Source organism: Orcinus orca, chromosome 8 (assembly GCF_937001465.1).
Source record: "Orcinus orca chromosome 8, mOrcOrc1.1, whole genome shotgun sequence".
NCBI classification, from domain to species: domain Eukaryota; kingdom Metazoa; phylum Chordata; class Mammalia; order Artiodactyla; family Delphinidae; genus Orcinus; species Orcinus orca.
Genome location: NC_064566.1, coordinates 53,345,550 through 53,361,557, shown reverse-complemented (window position 1 = coordinate 53,361,557; position 16,008 = coordinate 53,345,550). Strand labels below are relative to the sequence as shown.

At 37.5% G+C, this 16,008-nt stretch overlaps 1 protein-coding gene across 9 annotated transcripts in view; it reads right to left on the bottom strand.

Moving 5' to 3' along the window:
* The window catches only part of UVRAG (UV radiation resistance associated), a 373,872-nt gene that overhangs the window by 139,854 nt on the left and 218,010 nt on the right, over positions 1-16,008 (bottom strand). For all 9 annotated transcript variants that reach the window (XM_049714244.1, XM_049714243.1, XM_049714245.1 and 6 more), the window contains 3 exons: positions 7,218-7,302; positions 5,365-5,452; positions 4,408-4,468 (listed from right to left, as the gene is read on the bottom strand). In XM_049714244.1, coding sequence (XP_049570201.1) covers positions 4,408-4,468; positions 5,365-5,452; positions 7,218-7,302 — 234 coding nt within the window. The remainder of the gene's footprint in view (positions 1-4,407; positions 4,469-5,364; positions 5,453-7,217; positions 7,303-16,008) is intronic.

Sequence of the window (16,008 nt, the reverse complement as noted above, 5' to 3'; positions counted from 1 at the left end):
ACGTGCAGTCTCAGTGGCCACGGCTCACGGGCCCAGCCGCTCCGCGGCATGTGGGATCTTCCCGGACCGGGGCACGAACGCGTGTCCCCTGCATCGGCAGGCGGACTCTCAACCACTGCGCCACCAGGGAAGCCCTGGTTTGTTTTTTAAATGTAGGTATCTACTCGGGGCTGCAGTAATTTTTATAATTAAATCTTTTATGTAATTGTTATGATAATAGATTCCACAAACCCACAATGGCCATGACAACATTATAAATTCATTCAAATGTCCCTTTGACTTATATGTTGGACAAACTATTAATATTCAAATGCATCCAAGTACAATAAGTGATCTAAAAGCTCTTACCATCCTGCCTTCCCAATCACTGAGGCAGCTGATTTGGTAAGGAACCATGCACCCACTGATCCAGACAGGACAAAATATTTAAGACTCTAATCATTGCCACAGCATCTATGGAATCATTCCATGTTCTCAATGAGACACTGTTTGACATATGGACTTTCCTTTCCAAGAAATCATGCCTGTATGAAGGGATACAGACACAGAAGGAAATCTGGGTCTCATTACCACGAAAGGCTCTCATGTTGAGGATTACTTAAAAACACACACAAACAGTTGTCTTTTTTTTTTTTTTTTTTTGGATGAGAAATGTCTCAGTCAATGGAACTCAAATGAATACCCTTCACTGGACAATTTTCTCCCGTTGTGTCCCAGTCTCTCTGGAATACTCTAACTGAAACTTACCCAGTTAGAAGAGGAGAAGAGCACAATAAGTGTTGGGTCACTATGGAGGAGTTTCCCAAACAGTATCAAGCCATACAATGTAAAGTCTATCCCAGCAAAGTCTCATGAATATAACAGAATAACCGGTTTAGAGTTCTGTCATTAGAGTCTTACTAAGAATGCAGCTGCTACAGAACACTAAAAGTTGTCAGAAGTCTGGAAGAGGTTATTATTCAAAACAAGGAAGAAAACTGCATCATGACAGGAATAATATGGACCTTAAAATCAGGCCGACCAGGGATGATTTTAGCTCTGCCACTGGCTAGTATGAGTCTTCGGAAAAATTAACTAATCTCTCTGAGCTGCAATTTTCTTGTCTTTAAAAAAAAAAAGTTGAGTATAACTCTTTCCCTCACAGAAGGAATTAATTCTCACAGTGGTGAGAATTAAATAAACAAGACAGCATCATGTATGATGTTCCATGTTACCATATTTCTACTCACCGAACCTAAAATGTCCCATCCTTCTTTCAAAAGGGGAATACTATTTCATCTTTTAAAATACCTCAGGTATCATCTTCTCTATAAAGATTTTCCTGATTCCCTCCTGACAGACCTGATTATTCCCACTCTCTGAGTCCCATGTACCTGGTATAAACTTCTAAGTGCCTCGTTAACCTCAAGTGGACTGAGGTTTCATGGAGGTGGGATCAATGCCTTGGTCCCCTTTGTATACTCCCAGCACCTGACACCGTAAATGACACACACAAGGCACTCAGTAAATTTAGTACCTGGAAGTGCCTTACGGAATGCCAACGTAAGATTTTAAAGTCCAATACTACCATATGTGCTGCTTAAAATTTCTGATTCCTAGGAGTCATGGGTAGTAAACAGGGCCTTAGAGTAGAATTAAATATTTATTTCATTTTATCTCCCATTTCATTGTTTTAGCAGTAAAAACTGCGCTTGAAAGCTAAACTAACTTTTTTAAGGGAAGAAGGAATGTATTCAGCTTGTTGGGCATACTAAGTATAGATAGCAAACAAAAGCTAGGAAAAACTAGGAAATAAATCACCTCCAGAAAACAAAAATAGAATCAAGAAACATCCCAGAATGAATTAAGGTGATACTCCAATACCGATAGCCCTGCTTCTCTTGTTGCCGCCTCTCAGATCATTCTGTATTTAGCAGCCAGAGTGACTTTTAAAAAACATAAATCAACTCATATCATCCCCCTTCTTGAAGCCCTTCAGGGGTTTCCCACTCCACTGAGAATAAAATAGAAACTCCTTCCAGTGGCCTCAAGGCCCTGGCTGACTCTCTTACCTCTTCTGATGGAACTCTTCCCTTTTCTCACTATGCTCCAGCTACACAGGGCTGCTCTGGTCTTTTCTGTCCTTCCTTCCTTCCTCTCTCTTGCAACTAATTCCAGTTACATTTATTGAGTGCCTTCTATATGAAAAGCCCTTTCAAATGCAATCTCAGTCAATCATCACAATGAACTTAAGATGTAAATATTACCTCATTTTACAGGTGAAGAAATTAAGCTCTGAGAGATTACATGATCTGCCCAAAATACAGGTATCTTCTCCCATGCCCCTCACCCTGAATTTTTTCAGATATATCAAGCCCATTCCTCCATATCCTCCATCATGACCGCTCCCTCTTCTAAGACTGCTCCTCCCCCAGCTGTAGTGTAGTTGGTTCCTTTCAGCCTTCAGATTTTGGGTTAAATGTTCCTCCTCAGACAGGTCTTCTCTGACTGCTTTATCTACAGTAGGTTCCCCTATTCTCTAAGATAGTGTATTCCTTTATTAAACACTTTTTAAATACTTATTTTCTTGTTTATTGCCTGTCTCCCTCAATAGGTTGTATGCTCCATGAAAGAAGAGAATATATTTGCTTTTTCCATCATTATATCCTCAAAACACAGCACAGTGTCTGGCATTCAGGTGCTCAACTGATATTTTTTTCAATAAATGAATATTCTGTATCCCTGCAACCTGACACAGGGCTCAAGGTACTTAATAGGTTTATTAAATAAACGAAGGAATGAAAGAATGGGGGAAAAGGTGTGTCATGAGCTTCAAGACACCATAACATAAAAGTAACACCTAAAATTAACACCAAAGCACATCTGTATGACTTACAGAGATTAGAGGGAACACTGTACAATGGAAACCAGACAAATCCCAGCAAGATCATTGCTTAGCTTTTGTGGTCTCATGCAAGTCACTAAATAGCTCATTTACACATTGTAAAATGAGATTATACCACCTTCCTTATAAGGCAAAATGTCTTGCCCTTAAATAAAATCTTAACAATCATGTAAAACAGGTAGTACATGAACTAATGTGCTCATACTATCAATTAGAAAATCAACTCAAAGCTTAGATGACTTGTTCCAAAATAGATGGTTTCTAGAAGGGGAACCAGGACTCAAACATAGGTCTTCCCATTCCTGTTTTAATCACTCTTCCTTTTTTTTTAAATTTATTTTTTATTGAAGTATAGTTGAATTACAATGTTGTATTAATTATTGCTATATAGCAAAGTGACTCAGTTATACATATATTTACATTCTTTTTCATATTCTTTTCCATTATGGTTTATCACAGGATACTGAATATAGTTCCCTGTGCTATACAGTAGGAACTTGTTGTTTGTCCATTCTATATATACCAGTTTGCATCTGCTAATCCCAAAATCCCACTCCTCTCCCCCTTGGCAACCACCAGTCTATTCTCTGTGTCCCTGATTCTGTATCTGTTTCATAGCTAGGTTCATTTGTATCACTCTTCTTATGTCCCAACTACTTGTAAGTCTTGTTGTAAAGGACAAAGGAGGTAATATATTAAAACAGTCTTAAATGTTAAAGGACCACAAATAACAACATTTTCTTTATAGGGAAATGGAAGAAAGTCCCAATCAGAACTAGTAATGCTTTCTTCTTGAATAACTTATTCCCAAATAGATTAATGTGCTAGCTTTGGGAATAATCTACACAACTACTTAACAGTCCTCAAAGCATTGTTTATACTAGGAGAAAAGAACCCACTTTGCTACCAATATGCCAAATAAAATAAGTTCTTTTCTCTGGCATACTGGTAAAGGGATTAGGAAAAATATTTTTAAATATAGCAATTACTATGAATCATATCTATAACATCTTTAATGTAAATTTATTTTAGTTAAAAGAGGACAGAAATGACAGTATAACAAGTTTAACCTACGGGGGTGGGAATGTCACAAAATTAAATTTTCAAATACATTTTACATCAGCAGAAATATGGTTTTCTAAATAGAACAAATTAATGTTTATTGCTTTGCTCCCAACACAAATTTTTCATGAAAAATCAAACCAAAAGGACAGGGATATTATTAGTATTCTTGAGAATCCTACTGTCTGATTTTCTTAAAGCTCATTCAAAAAGTATTTTCTTTTAACTTTCAAATAGAAAGTTCAACAATTTTTTTGTTTTTTCATGACTAGACCAAATATCCTCTTAAGTCCTCCATCAGGGAATCCGACTCTATATACTTACAATTGGGAAGGGACAGAAGGTCCAGAAACCCTTCTGGATAAAGTGCCAGGCAACCAACATTTCAAGCTATCTCTCTTTTTCCCTGCAACATACCCATACATTATACCAAGTCTTCAGAAGTATAAGACATAAAATACCTTGGAAGTCCTCAGAATTAGGCAACTTGACACCACATACAAAGTAATCCTTATGCTCATTCTGTAAATACAACCAAAGAATGAAATTAATTTTATGTATAAAGAAGTTCTAAATCTAAAAAATTTATGTCAGTATTAATTCAAAGACAATACTGTCATAGACTCAAATTATTAACCAAACTGTTGAAGCTGAATGATGAGTACATGATGATTTATTATACTATTCTGTACATTGATATACACTTCAAATTCTCTATACTAGAAACATTTAAAACATCATATCTAAGCAAAAAACCGTGTCAAATTTTAATCGTAAAACTATTGTTTGACCAATTCATAGCTATAAATGAAAATTTTTAAGTAGAATTAACAAGATTCTGTGAGCAACCTAAAATCCTATTAGGTTTCCTCTCAGAAAATTAGTCTTTTAAGTCTCTTTTCATTAAAAAGAAAACAAAACCACCAAATCTAGGAGATTTAGTTCTCTGAAAAAAATCCTAACCAGTTACATTTGTATTTACTCTAAGAAACCAGATTCAGAAACTTAATCTCCTGACAGTTACCTCAGGAATATCTTAGGTAATACTAATAAATAAAAATTAATTAGCCGTTATATTTTTAACGCAATGCACGTGTATCTGCATCTATGTGTCAGATATGGTGAAAGCTGATAATTTGGTTGAGTGAAAAGGTCCTAAAGAAACCAGAAATAATTTGGCATTCTTTCAGATGAAGACGAGTGCACCCCACCACCAAACTGATAGAAAAAAAATCAAATGGTGGAACCTAATGCCAACTAATTCCAAATCTACTTTTTAAATAAATATTAGCTTCTGAATGAATCATGACAGAGCATATGATTAAGACCAGAGCAATGAGTTTTTGCTTTGAGAGAAAATTTCAAACAGAAATCATCTTAAAAAAATTTTTTTTTCCCCCAGAAAATTTGAAACTTACCAAATCAATAGGGTAAATGTAGGAAAGCTCAGATAGTAATTGCCTGCAACGAATTGTCAACTGGGCATTAGTCTTCAGAAAGAGTTCTCTAATAAGGAAAAAAAAGCACATTTGTTAAAAAAAAAACATGTTTGCATGCTTTCTCACAGTTATTTCCACCTAACTGATGCAGAGAGAAAGATTAATGGTCTGTACTGGGCCACAGAAGTAGAAGCAAGAATAATAGCTAACGTGAGTCATGACCTATCACTAAATACTATCAATCAAGCTAACTGTACTGAGGCCTATTTTATGTGTCCAGCACCATGCTAAGAGATGTGAAACGTACAAAATCACTGGCTGGGCACCTACTACTACATGCCAGGAGCTTCACAAATGGCTTTAATTACTACAACAACTTACTCGGTTGATATTACTATACCCATTGTACAAACAAGAAAACAAGATTTAGAGAGGCTCAGTAAGCTGACCAAGGTCTCATTTAACCTGAGGCCAATTTGTTTTTAGGAAATATCCATATGGTATTTCCTCAAAAAAGTATTCTATTTTCATTTACAACTACAGATGTTATAACTACCTCAAAAAATAACCTGCTGCCATATTACAAAAATAACAGAATAAAAAAAGGACAAAGCAAAAAGCTGTGGCAATGAGATGATGTAGCTCTTCTTGAACTATTTAAGAAACATGACCAACAGCTAAAACACCCGTAGAGCATATTACCTGCTCAGCTGTGTCAACAATTAAAAAGGAGGTAATTTAGGAGAAACAGTAGGTCAAAGTGGAATCTAAAGTAGTACAATGCAAAGAGCACTGAAGACTTAAAGGGATTTAGTCCTGCTTTCCTAGTGAAATGGACAGAGTAACCTCCAGAGCTTTGCTTTCCTATCTGCAAACTGAGAGGATTAGATGATCTCCAAGGTTCTTTTCAGGTTTCTCAAGTGCTAAGGTTTCTTAAAGAAAAATGCAGGATGGGATGACTTTCTAGGAAAAGTGAGTGAAGATGAGGAAAAGATCAGAGGTGGTAACAAGTTAAGCACGTGCTGGAAAAAATACCGGGAAAAACTATTAGCATTTGTTAAATGAATGTCATGGAGCGACTGAAATTAGCTACAGCTGTATGGCGCCATTTTATTGAAGGTTATTTGACAGTGAGGCAAAACAATCACCACTGGTTCTTAAGAAGAGAAAAAATGATGGTAAAATAGTATTTTAGGAGGGCTTCCCTGGTGGCGCAGTGGTTGAGAGTCCGCCTGCCAATGCAGGGGACGCGGGTTCGTGCCCCGGTCTGGGAGGATCCCACATGCCGCGGAGCGGCTAGGCCCGTGAGCCATGGCCACTGAGCCTGCGCGTCCGGGGCCTGTGCTCCGCAACGGGAGAGGCCACAACACTGAGAGGCCCGCGCACCGCAAAAAAACAAAAAAAAATTAGTATTTTAGGAGAAGTCTGCTAGCAACATGGAGGATGAACTGAAAACTGGAGAGACTGATGTTAGAGAGAGAACCTGGGAGCTGTTGAGGTCAGCCAAGAGAGCTAACAGAAGTCTGAAGGAGCTACTGAAGAAAAACTGTAAGCTGCACTAAATGCAGAAGACAGGAAGAGGAGGAGATTCAAACATTAAGTCACAGTGCTGTGGCCCTGAAATCTAGAACAGTGTCCATGCTTCCGATTCTGACTACATGCTAGGAGGTCTCATAACCGACTCTAGCACAGTAGGTGTTGAACAAGTGAAAGTGGCATTGAACATATTAACTGGTACTAATACCGGCAGCTTTAAAAAATACTCCTTTTCCAAATCCTCTCCTCAAAGTAAACTCGACACTCATAACAACCATTCTCAGTGTTCCATTTACCTTTTCGCAGTACACTCCTTCCTCAACTCATTTAGGGATTCCTTCTGGAGTTGAAGCTTGAGGTGCTCAGCCGAAAATGCACTTCCTAGAGAGAGACGAAAGGAGACAATTCCAGATGGAACACTGCAGACAGGACTGCCCAGTCACAACCGAACAGGCAGAGCCCAGTCCCCTGACTGTGAGAGGGAAATAAAAAAAGTTAAAAGGTAAAATGGGTTGGGGTTGGAGGACTTCTGGGGGGATTAATGAGAATAAACTTCCTATTGCTTCCTTTTTTTGTTGTTGTTGTTGCTTCCATTTTTATACAGCTTCTAGCAGGAGTCAAAAAGTAAGAGACTAGGATTCTCTGCCTACAGATTTCTGGGTCACTGACGAAGAAACCCGGATGCAATTTTCAAAATTCAGACAACTTCATTTTTTAAAAAACTGGCTATGGACTCTGGGTGCTAAGGATGATTCACTAAAGGTTCATCAATTGTAACAAATGTACCACTTTGGTGGGGGAAGCTTTGCACAGGTGGGTGGTTGGGAGTATACGGGGAATCTGTACCTTCTGTTCAATTTTGCTATGAACCTAAAACTGCTCTAAAAAGTAAAGCTTAATTTTTTCTAAAAAGGTGGTTAATTTGTTTTTAACTGCAAATGCTATATAACATTACTGAAAGTATAAAAAGTAGAGCAGGAAAAATTACCTGCATATTGACTACTACAATATAGTTCATCAATATTAGGTTTTTTATGAAGTTTCATCTTATTCATATACACAAGTAATTTTAGTTACAATCACAGTGTGCAAGAAATGTGTATTCTGATTTTTCCAAATTATGTCTGAAGCATTTTTACATGTTGACAGATAGTCTGAGTTACAATGTTTAATGGCTTGTAAAATTTAACTCCATAGATGTGAATTAAAAGAATATTCCACATTTTAACTGATACCCCAATACCTCAATTCCACTACAGGATTGCTTTAGCATTGCAATGATTAATATTTGTGTATAAGCCTGGTCTTTTGTATTTATATCAACTTTGGAACTTCCATTTTCATTCATGTGATCATAAAATCCTTTTACATCTTCCTACTCTAAGAAAATGAGCCTGTCTCAGGAAATTCCAAAGGTCCTGAAACACAGAAAAACAGTCTTAGATCCTGACATACTAAGTTCTAGATCTTAAAAAGAAGCTTAGGGACTTCCCTGGTGGCGCGGTGGTTAAGAATCCGCCTGCCAATGCAGGGGACACGGGTTCGATCCCTGGTCCGGGAAGACCCCACATGTTGCGGAGCAATTAAGCCCCGTGTGCCACAACTACTGAGCCTGTGCTCTAGAACCCGTGAGCCACAACTACTGAAGCCCGCGCGCCTATAGCCTGTGCTCTACAACAAGAGAAACCACCGCAATAAGCCCGCTCACTGCAACTAGAGAAAGCCGGCATGCAGCAATGAAGACCCTACGCAGCCAAAAAAAAGAAAAAAAAAAAAGCAGCTTAGTTTCATGAACTGTGATCTAACAGGAAAAGGTGCCCTAAACTCTTCCGCACATCTAGGGAGGAACAAGAAGTAGGTTAATTGATCAAAGTACAGTTTGGACCTTAGAACTAAATTCACCAACCTAAGTAATTTTATCAACATATGTCTAAGCACCCTGCTCTTCTCTCTCAACTGTATTTAAATGACCAGTAAGTTGTTAACTCTGCTCCCCAAACAGAACTTAATCAAGGAATACCACTTATCTTCTTTAGCCCCAATATAATTCCTCACAAGATTTCCATATTGATAATAGATAGCATTGAGATAATCCCTCAATGATTTCAGAAGACACTTGGGTTGACAACCTCTACCCCTCACCCAATGCACTTTTACCAGAAAGCACATGAATTCTTCCACCACTATACAAATTTGCAATGTTATTCTTCATCCCAGATAAAAGGCTGCCTCAATTCTAGTGAAATCACAAATGGGCCAAGACAGATCTGGGTTTCAAAATGCAAATGTATGCACCCTCTTTAGCTTTGAATGTCTTTAGAACATATCACACGACCAAAAAGAAAACAAAAACAAAAACCCTTGCAAAACAAAGAAGGAAAACAAAATTTAAAAATACACAGCCAGCTAACAGATGGGGTAAAAAGTTAACAATAGGTAAATCTGGGTGAAGAATGTAAGTGTTCTCTGTACTCTTATTCTTGCAATTTTTCTGTAAGTCCAAAATAATTTCCAAATAAAAAGTAAAAGAGTAGATCCAAACCCAGAAAAAGGTCTCCTGAAAGGCTATGGTTTTCCCACAAGCTTTAACAGAACTAAGGCTTTAGAACACAGACTGGCAACATCTCTCCAACGCATATCAGGTTCATTTTTCTGTTAAAAGGTAATACGCCTCATTGGTCACCGGGTGGTCTCTGGAACAAAACTGAATGAGTCTGGTTTAATTAGGCTCAGGTAGAGAAGAACGAAGTATTTCAAGATACCTCAGAAAACTCAACCTAAGTTCCAAAAGTCACTTCACAGGAAGTAGTAACATTGAGGCAATGATGTGCTCAAGCTCTTTACATGTTGTTCAAGTTATATATTACCAGCCTGAATACTGCATGATTGGTGTTGTGTCCTCCTAAGGATATTACACATAGAAGCAATGATATCCATCTTTAAGACCATGGATATATCCTGCTTCTCATCTAACTTTCTCACTGTTGTGGCCTCTCCCACTGCGGAGCACAGGCTCCGCAGATTTAGCATTGATTTGTGTCTTCTGCTTGAATCAATTTTTACTACTATGGTTGCAAAATAATATTCCAACTCCAGTACTTCCTCCATACTTATCAGTCAGCATTCAGCATTCTTCTCTAAGCAAGAGCCCTTCCTTCTCCATTAGCTATCTATTATCAGTATGGAATCATGAATTCTCTTTTATTTTTCAAAGATTTATAATTCATTACTGGATTTAATTATTTTGGTGCTCAAGTGGTCCCAGATTTGGCCAGCCTTCAGCCTTGTTCCAGTGCCCTTCTGACATACTACGATCATGTTATTCAAAATATTACCTTATTTACTTTAATTGCTGCAGGATCTGTAGTGATATCCCCTCTCTCATTCCTGATACTGGTAATTCACGCTTTCTCTCTTTTTACTCAGTCAGTCTGGCTAGAGGATTATCAATTTTATTGATCTTTTCAAAGGACACCTTTTAGTTTCATTGACATTCTCTACTCTCTTTTTGTTTTCAATTTGACTGATTTCTGCCCTCGATTATATCCTTCCTTCTGCCTGATTTGGGTTTAATTTGCTCTTCTTTTCTAGTTAAGGTATAAGCTTAGGTTATTGAATGAAGGCCTTTCTTCTTTTCTAGTATAAGCATCAAATGATATAAATTTCCTCTAAGCATGCATCCCTTAAAATGTTGATATATTTTCATTTTCATTCACATCAAAATGTTTTCCAATTTTCCTTGTTATTTCTTCTTTGACCCAGGGTATGTATATTGTGTGTGTGTGTGTTTGTTGTACAATTTCAAAATATTAAGAGTTTTCCAGATATCTTTTAGTCAGTGATTTCTAGCTATTTCTGTTTTGGTGAGAGACAATACTTTGCATTATTTTGATTATTTTGCATTTATTTGTTTTATGACACCAAATATGGCCTAACTGAATATTCCATATGTACTTGAAAAAAATGTATATTCTGCTGATGTTCTACTGTTAATTATGTCAAGTTAGTTGATAATGTTGTTAATGTCTTCTCTCCTTACTGATTTTCTCTCTACTTGTTCTATAAATTACTGAGAAATTAGTGTTACGGTTACCAACTATAATTGTGCATTTAGCCATTTCTCCTTTCAGTTCCATCAGTTTTTGATTTTTATATATATATATATATATATATATATACACACACACACACACATATATATATAAGCTTGGTTGTTACATTCATACATATTTAGAATTGTTACATCTTTTCATGAATTTGAAATGTAATAATGTAATATCCCATAATGTAATATCTCTCTTTATTGCAGGTAATATTCATTGTTCTGAAGTCTACCTTGCCTGATATTACTAGAGCCACTTTGGCCTTCTTTTGGTTGGTATTTGCATAGTGCATTTTTTCCATTCTTTTACCTTTAATCTATCTATAACTTTAAATTAGAAGTGTGTTTCTTGTAGATAGGCTTTAGTTGGGTCTTTTTTTTTTATCTTTATAAAATCTGAACAATCTCTTTTTTAACTGAGGTATTTAGAACATTTACACTTAATATAATCATTGATACCTTTAGATTAAGAACTACCATCTTGGGCTTCCCTGGTCACGCAGTGGTTGAGAGTCCACCTGCCGATGCAGGGGACGCGGGTTCATGCCCTGGTCTGGGAGAATCCCACATGCCGTGGAGTGGCTGGGCCTGTGAGCCATGGCTGCTGAGCCTGCGTGTCCGGAGCCTGTGCTCCGCAGTGGGAGAGGCCACAACAGTGAGAGGCCCGCGTACCGCAATAAAACCACTATTTTGTTAGCTGTTTTCTCAATGTTCCGTTCCATTTATTCTTTGTTTCTTTATCCCTCTTTTTCTATGCTTTTGGAATTTTTTTATGACTTCCTCTTTCTTCACTATCAGCTCATTCTTACCTCCCTCTAAAATTTTTAGTGGTTGCCCCAGAGTTTACAATATATAACTTAAATTAATAACAGTTTACCTTCAAATAAAATTATACCACCTCATGTAAAGTATAAAATCCTGACAACAGTACACTCCCAACTCTTCCCTTCCCCACTTGTAAAATACTTCACAAATTTTACTTTATGCATGTTATAAACTCTAAAACATTATTTTTGCATTAGAAAATCAACAGTCTTTAGAGCAATTAAAAATAAGAAAAAAATTTCTTTATAATATCTTCCTTTCAACCATTTCTGGAGCTCTCAATTTTTGTGTGTAGAGCTGTTTCTGTATGGTATCATGTTTCTCCTGCTGAAGAATTTCCTTTATTATTTCTTAAAGTATAAGACAGCTGATAATGAAATAACTTAGTTTTATGTGAAAGAGTCTCTTTGCACTTCAGTTTGGTTAATTTCTGTTGACCTATCTTCAAGTTCAATGATTCTTTCCTCAGTTGTGTTGAATCTACCAATGAGTCTGTCAAAGGCATTCTTCAGCTCATTACTGTGTTTTTGGTTTACAGTCTATCCATTAGACTGTTTCTTACAGTTTCCACCACCTCTCAGCTGAAATTTACCATCTGTTCTTGTATGTTATCCATCTTTCCACAAAATTCTGAAGCATATTAACCATAGTTATTTTAAATACTCTCTCTGACAGTCCCAACATCTAAGTCATCTCTGAAGTCTTTTTCTGTTAATTTCTTCTCCTGTCAACCTTTTGTTGGTGGTGGTGGTGTTGGTGATGGTAGTGATGTTTTTTCATTTTGGTTTGGTTTTGCTTTTTTTTTTTGGTCTCAAAAATTTTGATTTAATACTGAACATCATTTGCAGGGCAACAGAGAAAGAAAAAGACATGCTTTTTCTTCTGTTAATTTGGAGGAATGAGTCAATACAATCAAACCGAGCTGGATTTCGGTTCCGTTGCTGCCATGATTACCTTCAGTGCATCACATTCTTCAAATTGCCTCTAATTTTTCCCTTTTCGGGGGTGGTGGTGGCACTGGTGGTAATGGTGAAGATGGTCTGACAAAGGTGTTTTCTCAATGACACTATACTATTCCCAGATTTAGGTATTCCCTGTGAACCAGCACCTAAGTAAGGGTGTCTCACCATGCTCTTGCCTCTCCGCCTACAGTGACTTGTTATTCTGTGCTTTCTAGCCTGGCTGGGGAGGAAGGGAGGGAGTTCCTCTGTTGTCCTGGTTAAACCAGGCCATACTCTGTGTCCCTGGGTAGGGCTTTCTCAGTGATACTTTCCCTCCCCTAGGGATTGGTTGCCTTGAAATCTTAGTACTTGGATAGATTCAAGAAAAGTTATAATTTTGTACATTATCCAGCTTTCTCTCGTTGTTAGTGTGGAAGTGATGCTCCTTCCACCTTTCTACATCCCAGAGGCTGGAAGTCAAATCTGAGGATATTAATTTAAGTTTTTTTAAAGCTCTTCTCTGTGCTTTGTATTTTCTGTTTCTTTTAGGTCAGCTATTCTGTTTGTTCAACCTGGTCTATTTCATAGTGTTTTCCTCAAATATCTGATGACCCTTGGTTTTCCCTTTAAATCCATGAATAAGTGATTAGGTTGGTTAGCATAGGTAATAATGCAGGTTTCCTTTGAAGCTATAAAGAGTTATTTACATAAAAGGCTTCACCCCTGAATAGCAGCTCAGCGTAAGTGGGCAGTTCTTGCTGACAATTAGCGTTCCTTCAAGGTACATATGCTGGGAGAAGGCAGTACCTTTACTTTAAATCACTATCAAATAAGGAGAAGTTTACTTTGGGATTATGTTACTTTAGGGTATTTCACTCTTAAGTAGAGCTGCCTTTCCTGTCTTCCCTCTGGGTTGGTTGTAAAATTCCACAGTCAGGCTTTGCTCTACATTTCTATGCCAAAATCTCATACCATGGAACCTAACCAGGTCAGGAATCCATTATGTTTAGAAAGCAGTTGGAGCAAATGTTATAGGAAGTTACCCCAAATTCACAACGGAAAGAAAATGGGCCAGTAGGCCCAGTTACCCTAATTATTGCTCCATCATTCCTGATTTCCATACCTGGGAATTGCAAGTTGAGGTATCTGAGAGCTCTACCAGAAACTCCCACTGCAGCCTTTTCCACTGTATTCCAGGTTGCAGTTTTCCTCTGCTCTAGTTTATTCATCAATACAATTCTATCTACTTTGTGTCTTTGAGAACTATGTCAAAAATCTTTGCTATTCCAATGGCACCCTCTTGTATTTTCACCATCACCAAGGACTTATTTTTTATGCATGTATCTTTATCATCATATCAATGAGTCATTGAGAGGGAGAGAAAGCAAATACGTGGCTTGGTTTACCATACTTCGAAACTGCTTTCTGAAACCCTTGGCCCTATCCATGATACACCATGGCCCCCCTCTGTTCAGCAAGAACTCAAGTCAGACACTTTAATTTTAATAACCAAATGTCAATGCTGTCTCCTATAAATTGAATAGCTGAAGAATATGAATCTTGTTTCAATCAACTAAACAAAACACAGACTCTTTAGGCTCCCTCTCACCGAGAGTTTGGTCTCAGACTGGCCAGTGGCCAGCTCCTGTCAAAATTACAGTTAAAACCAATAAATTGTCATTCTTCTGAGCTTTCTACATCAAGGCAGACGACCAGAAAGCAATATACTTCGACTATTTTAGTTTTTCTCCCCACAGAAATGCCTTTTCTGTACTATGATTTATGATGCTCCCATTCTCAAGGGTTAATAGATATTTCTTGCTGTAACTTTTGCAAAAATTTGCAATTGACTGTATTTCATTATGATATCTAATATCTAGCACATAAGAAACTGCATGCTAAATTCCTCTTGGAATTTGGTGCCAAGAGAAGATTTTTTTCTCCCTAAAGAACTGATATACTTCCTTGTAACAGGCAAAGGGAAGCACTGATACCTTTCATAACTCTACACTTCTTGGCTTGACAGCTAAGAAGGTCAGAGTTAATTTAATGCTTAAAAACAATAGGCAGATCCTATGGGAGGAAGTGTACTATACTGGAAAGCCCATGGACTTAGGAATCAGAAAGATCTGGGTTAAATTTTACTTTCACAACTCTAAACAAGTGTTAAGTTCTCTGAACTTCATTTTCCTCATCTGTAAAATGGGGATAATTTCACTTTTACTGAATATTTGCATTTTCTCAACCTGCTCCCATGAAGCTCCAAGTAGAGAGAGAAAAGTACACAACCAGCCTGATTGATTTTACCTTAAAAATAACAACCACAAAGCACAAATAGGCACCACATCCAATAATCCTATTACAATTTCCTCCTTAGTCTGCTTTCTCATTCTTGGAGATGACTACTCCATACATTCCCCCCAATCCTTAAACCTCCTCTAAGTCCAATATATTAATTACCTTACCTCATAAACCTTGAAATAATAGAAGGATTTCTTCATAATCCTACCTACAACCTAATATGAAACTCGGCAGCCTCCATGCCATTTTCTTAGCCTTCCCCTCCTGTTCAATGGATAAGGCAAATATCTTCGCTTACACTTTGAATTCCTTCTTCTCCAACCTCATGTCATGCTGCTACTCTCTTCCTTACAAATTATGTTCCAGCTACAGTGGCGTCCTTTCTATCCTACAATACAGGCACTTCCTATGTCCAAGCCTTTTCACGTGCTGTTCCCATTGTTGTTACCCCAGCAATTCTTATCTTGCAAGACTGAGCTCCTCAAGCCATCCTTTTCTGAGCAATCTTTGTAAAAATGGTCTCCCATAGTTAACTTCTATCACCACAGCTTGTTTCTAGTCCTTCTCACAATCTGACATTTACTTTATTTGTTGGTTTCTTGTTTACTATCTCACCCATTAGGTAATTATCCAAAGTTGGAAGTCTTGATTCTTCCCCTTTCTCCCTTTCCCCCAACATCTGCTTCTCCTCCAATATTTGTTCTGATGAATGGTTAATTATCTGGCCAGTTGTCCAAACCAGAAATTGGAAACTATCTAAATCTTTCTCTCTCCTTCTCTCCTCCAAGCCACTAAACCATTAACAGTAGAGTCCATCATTAAATATCTCTTGAACCTACACACTCCCTCCTCCCTTTACATTTCCAAACTGTTTAGATTTTAATTATGTACTGCTTAGATTACTATAATAACTTCTGT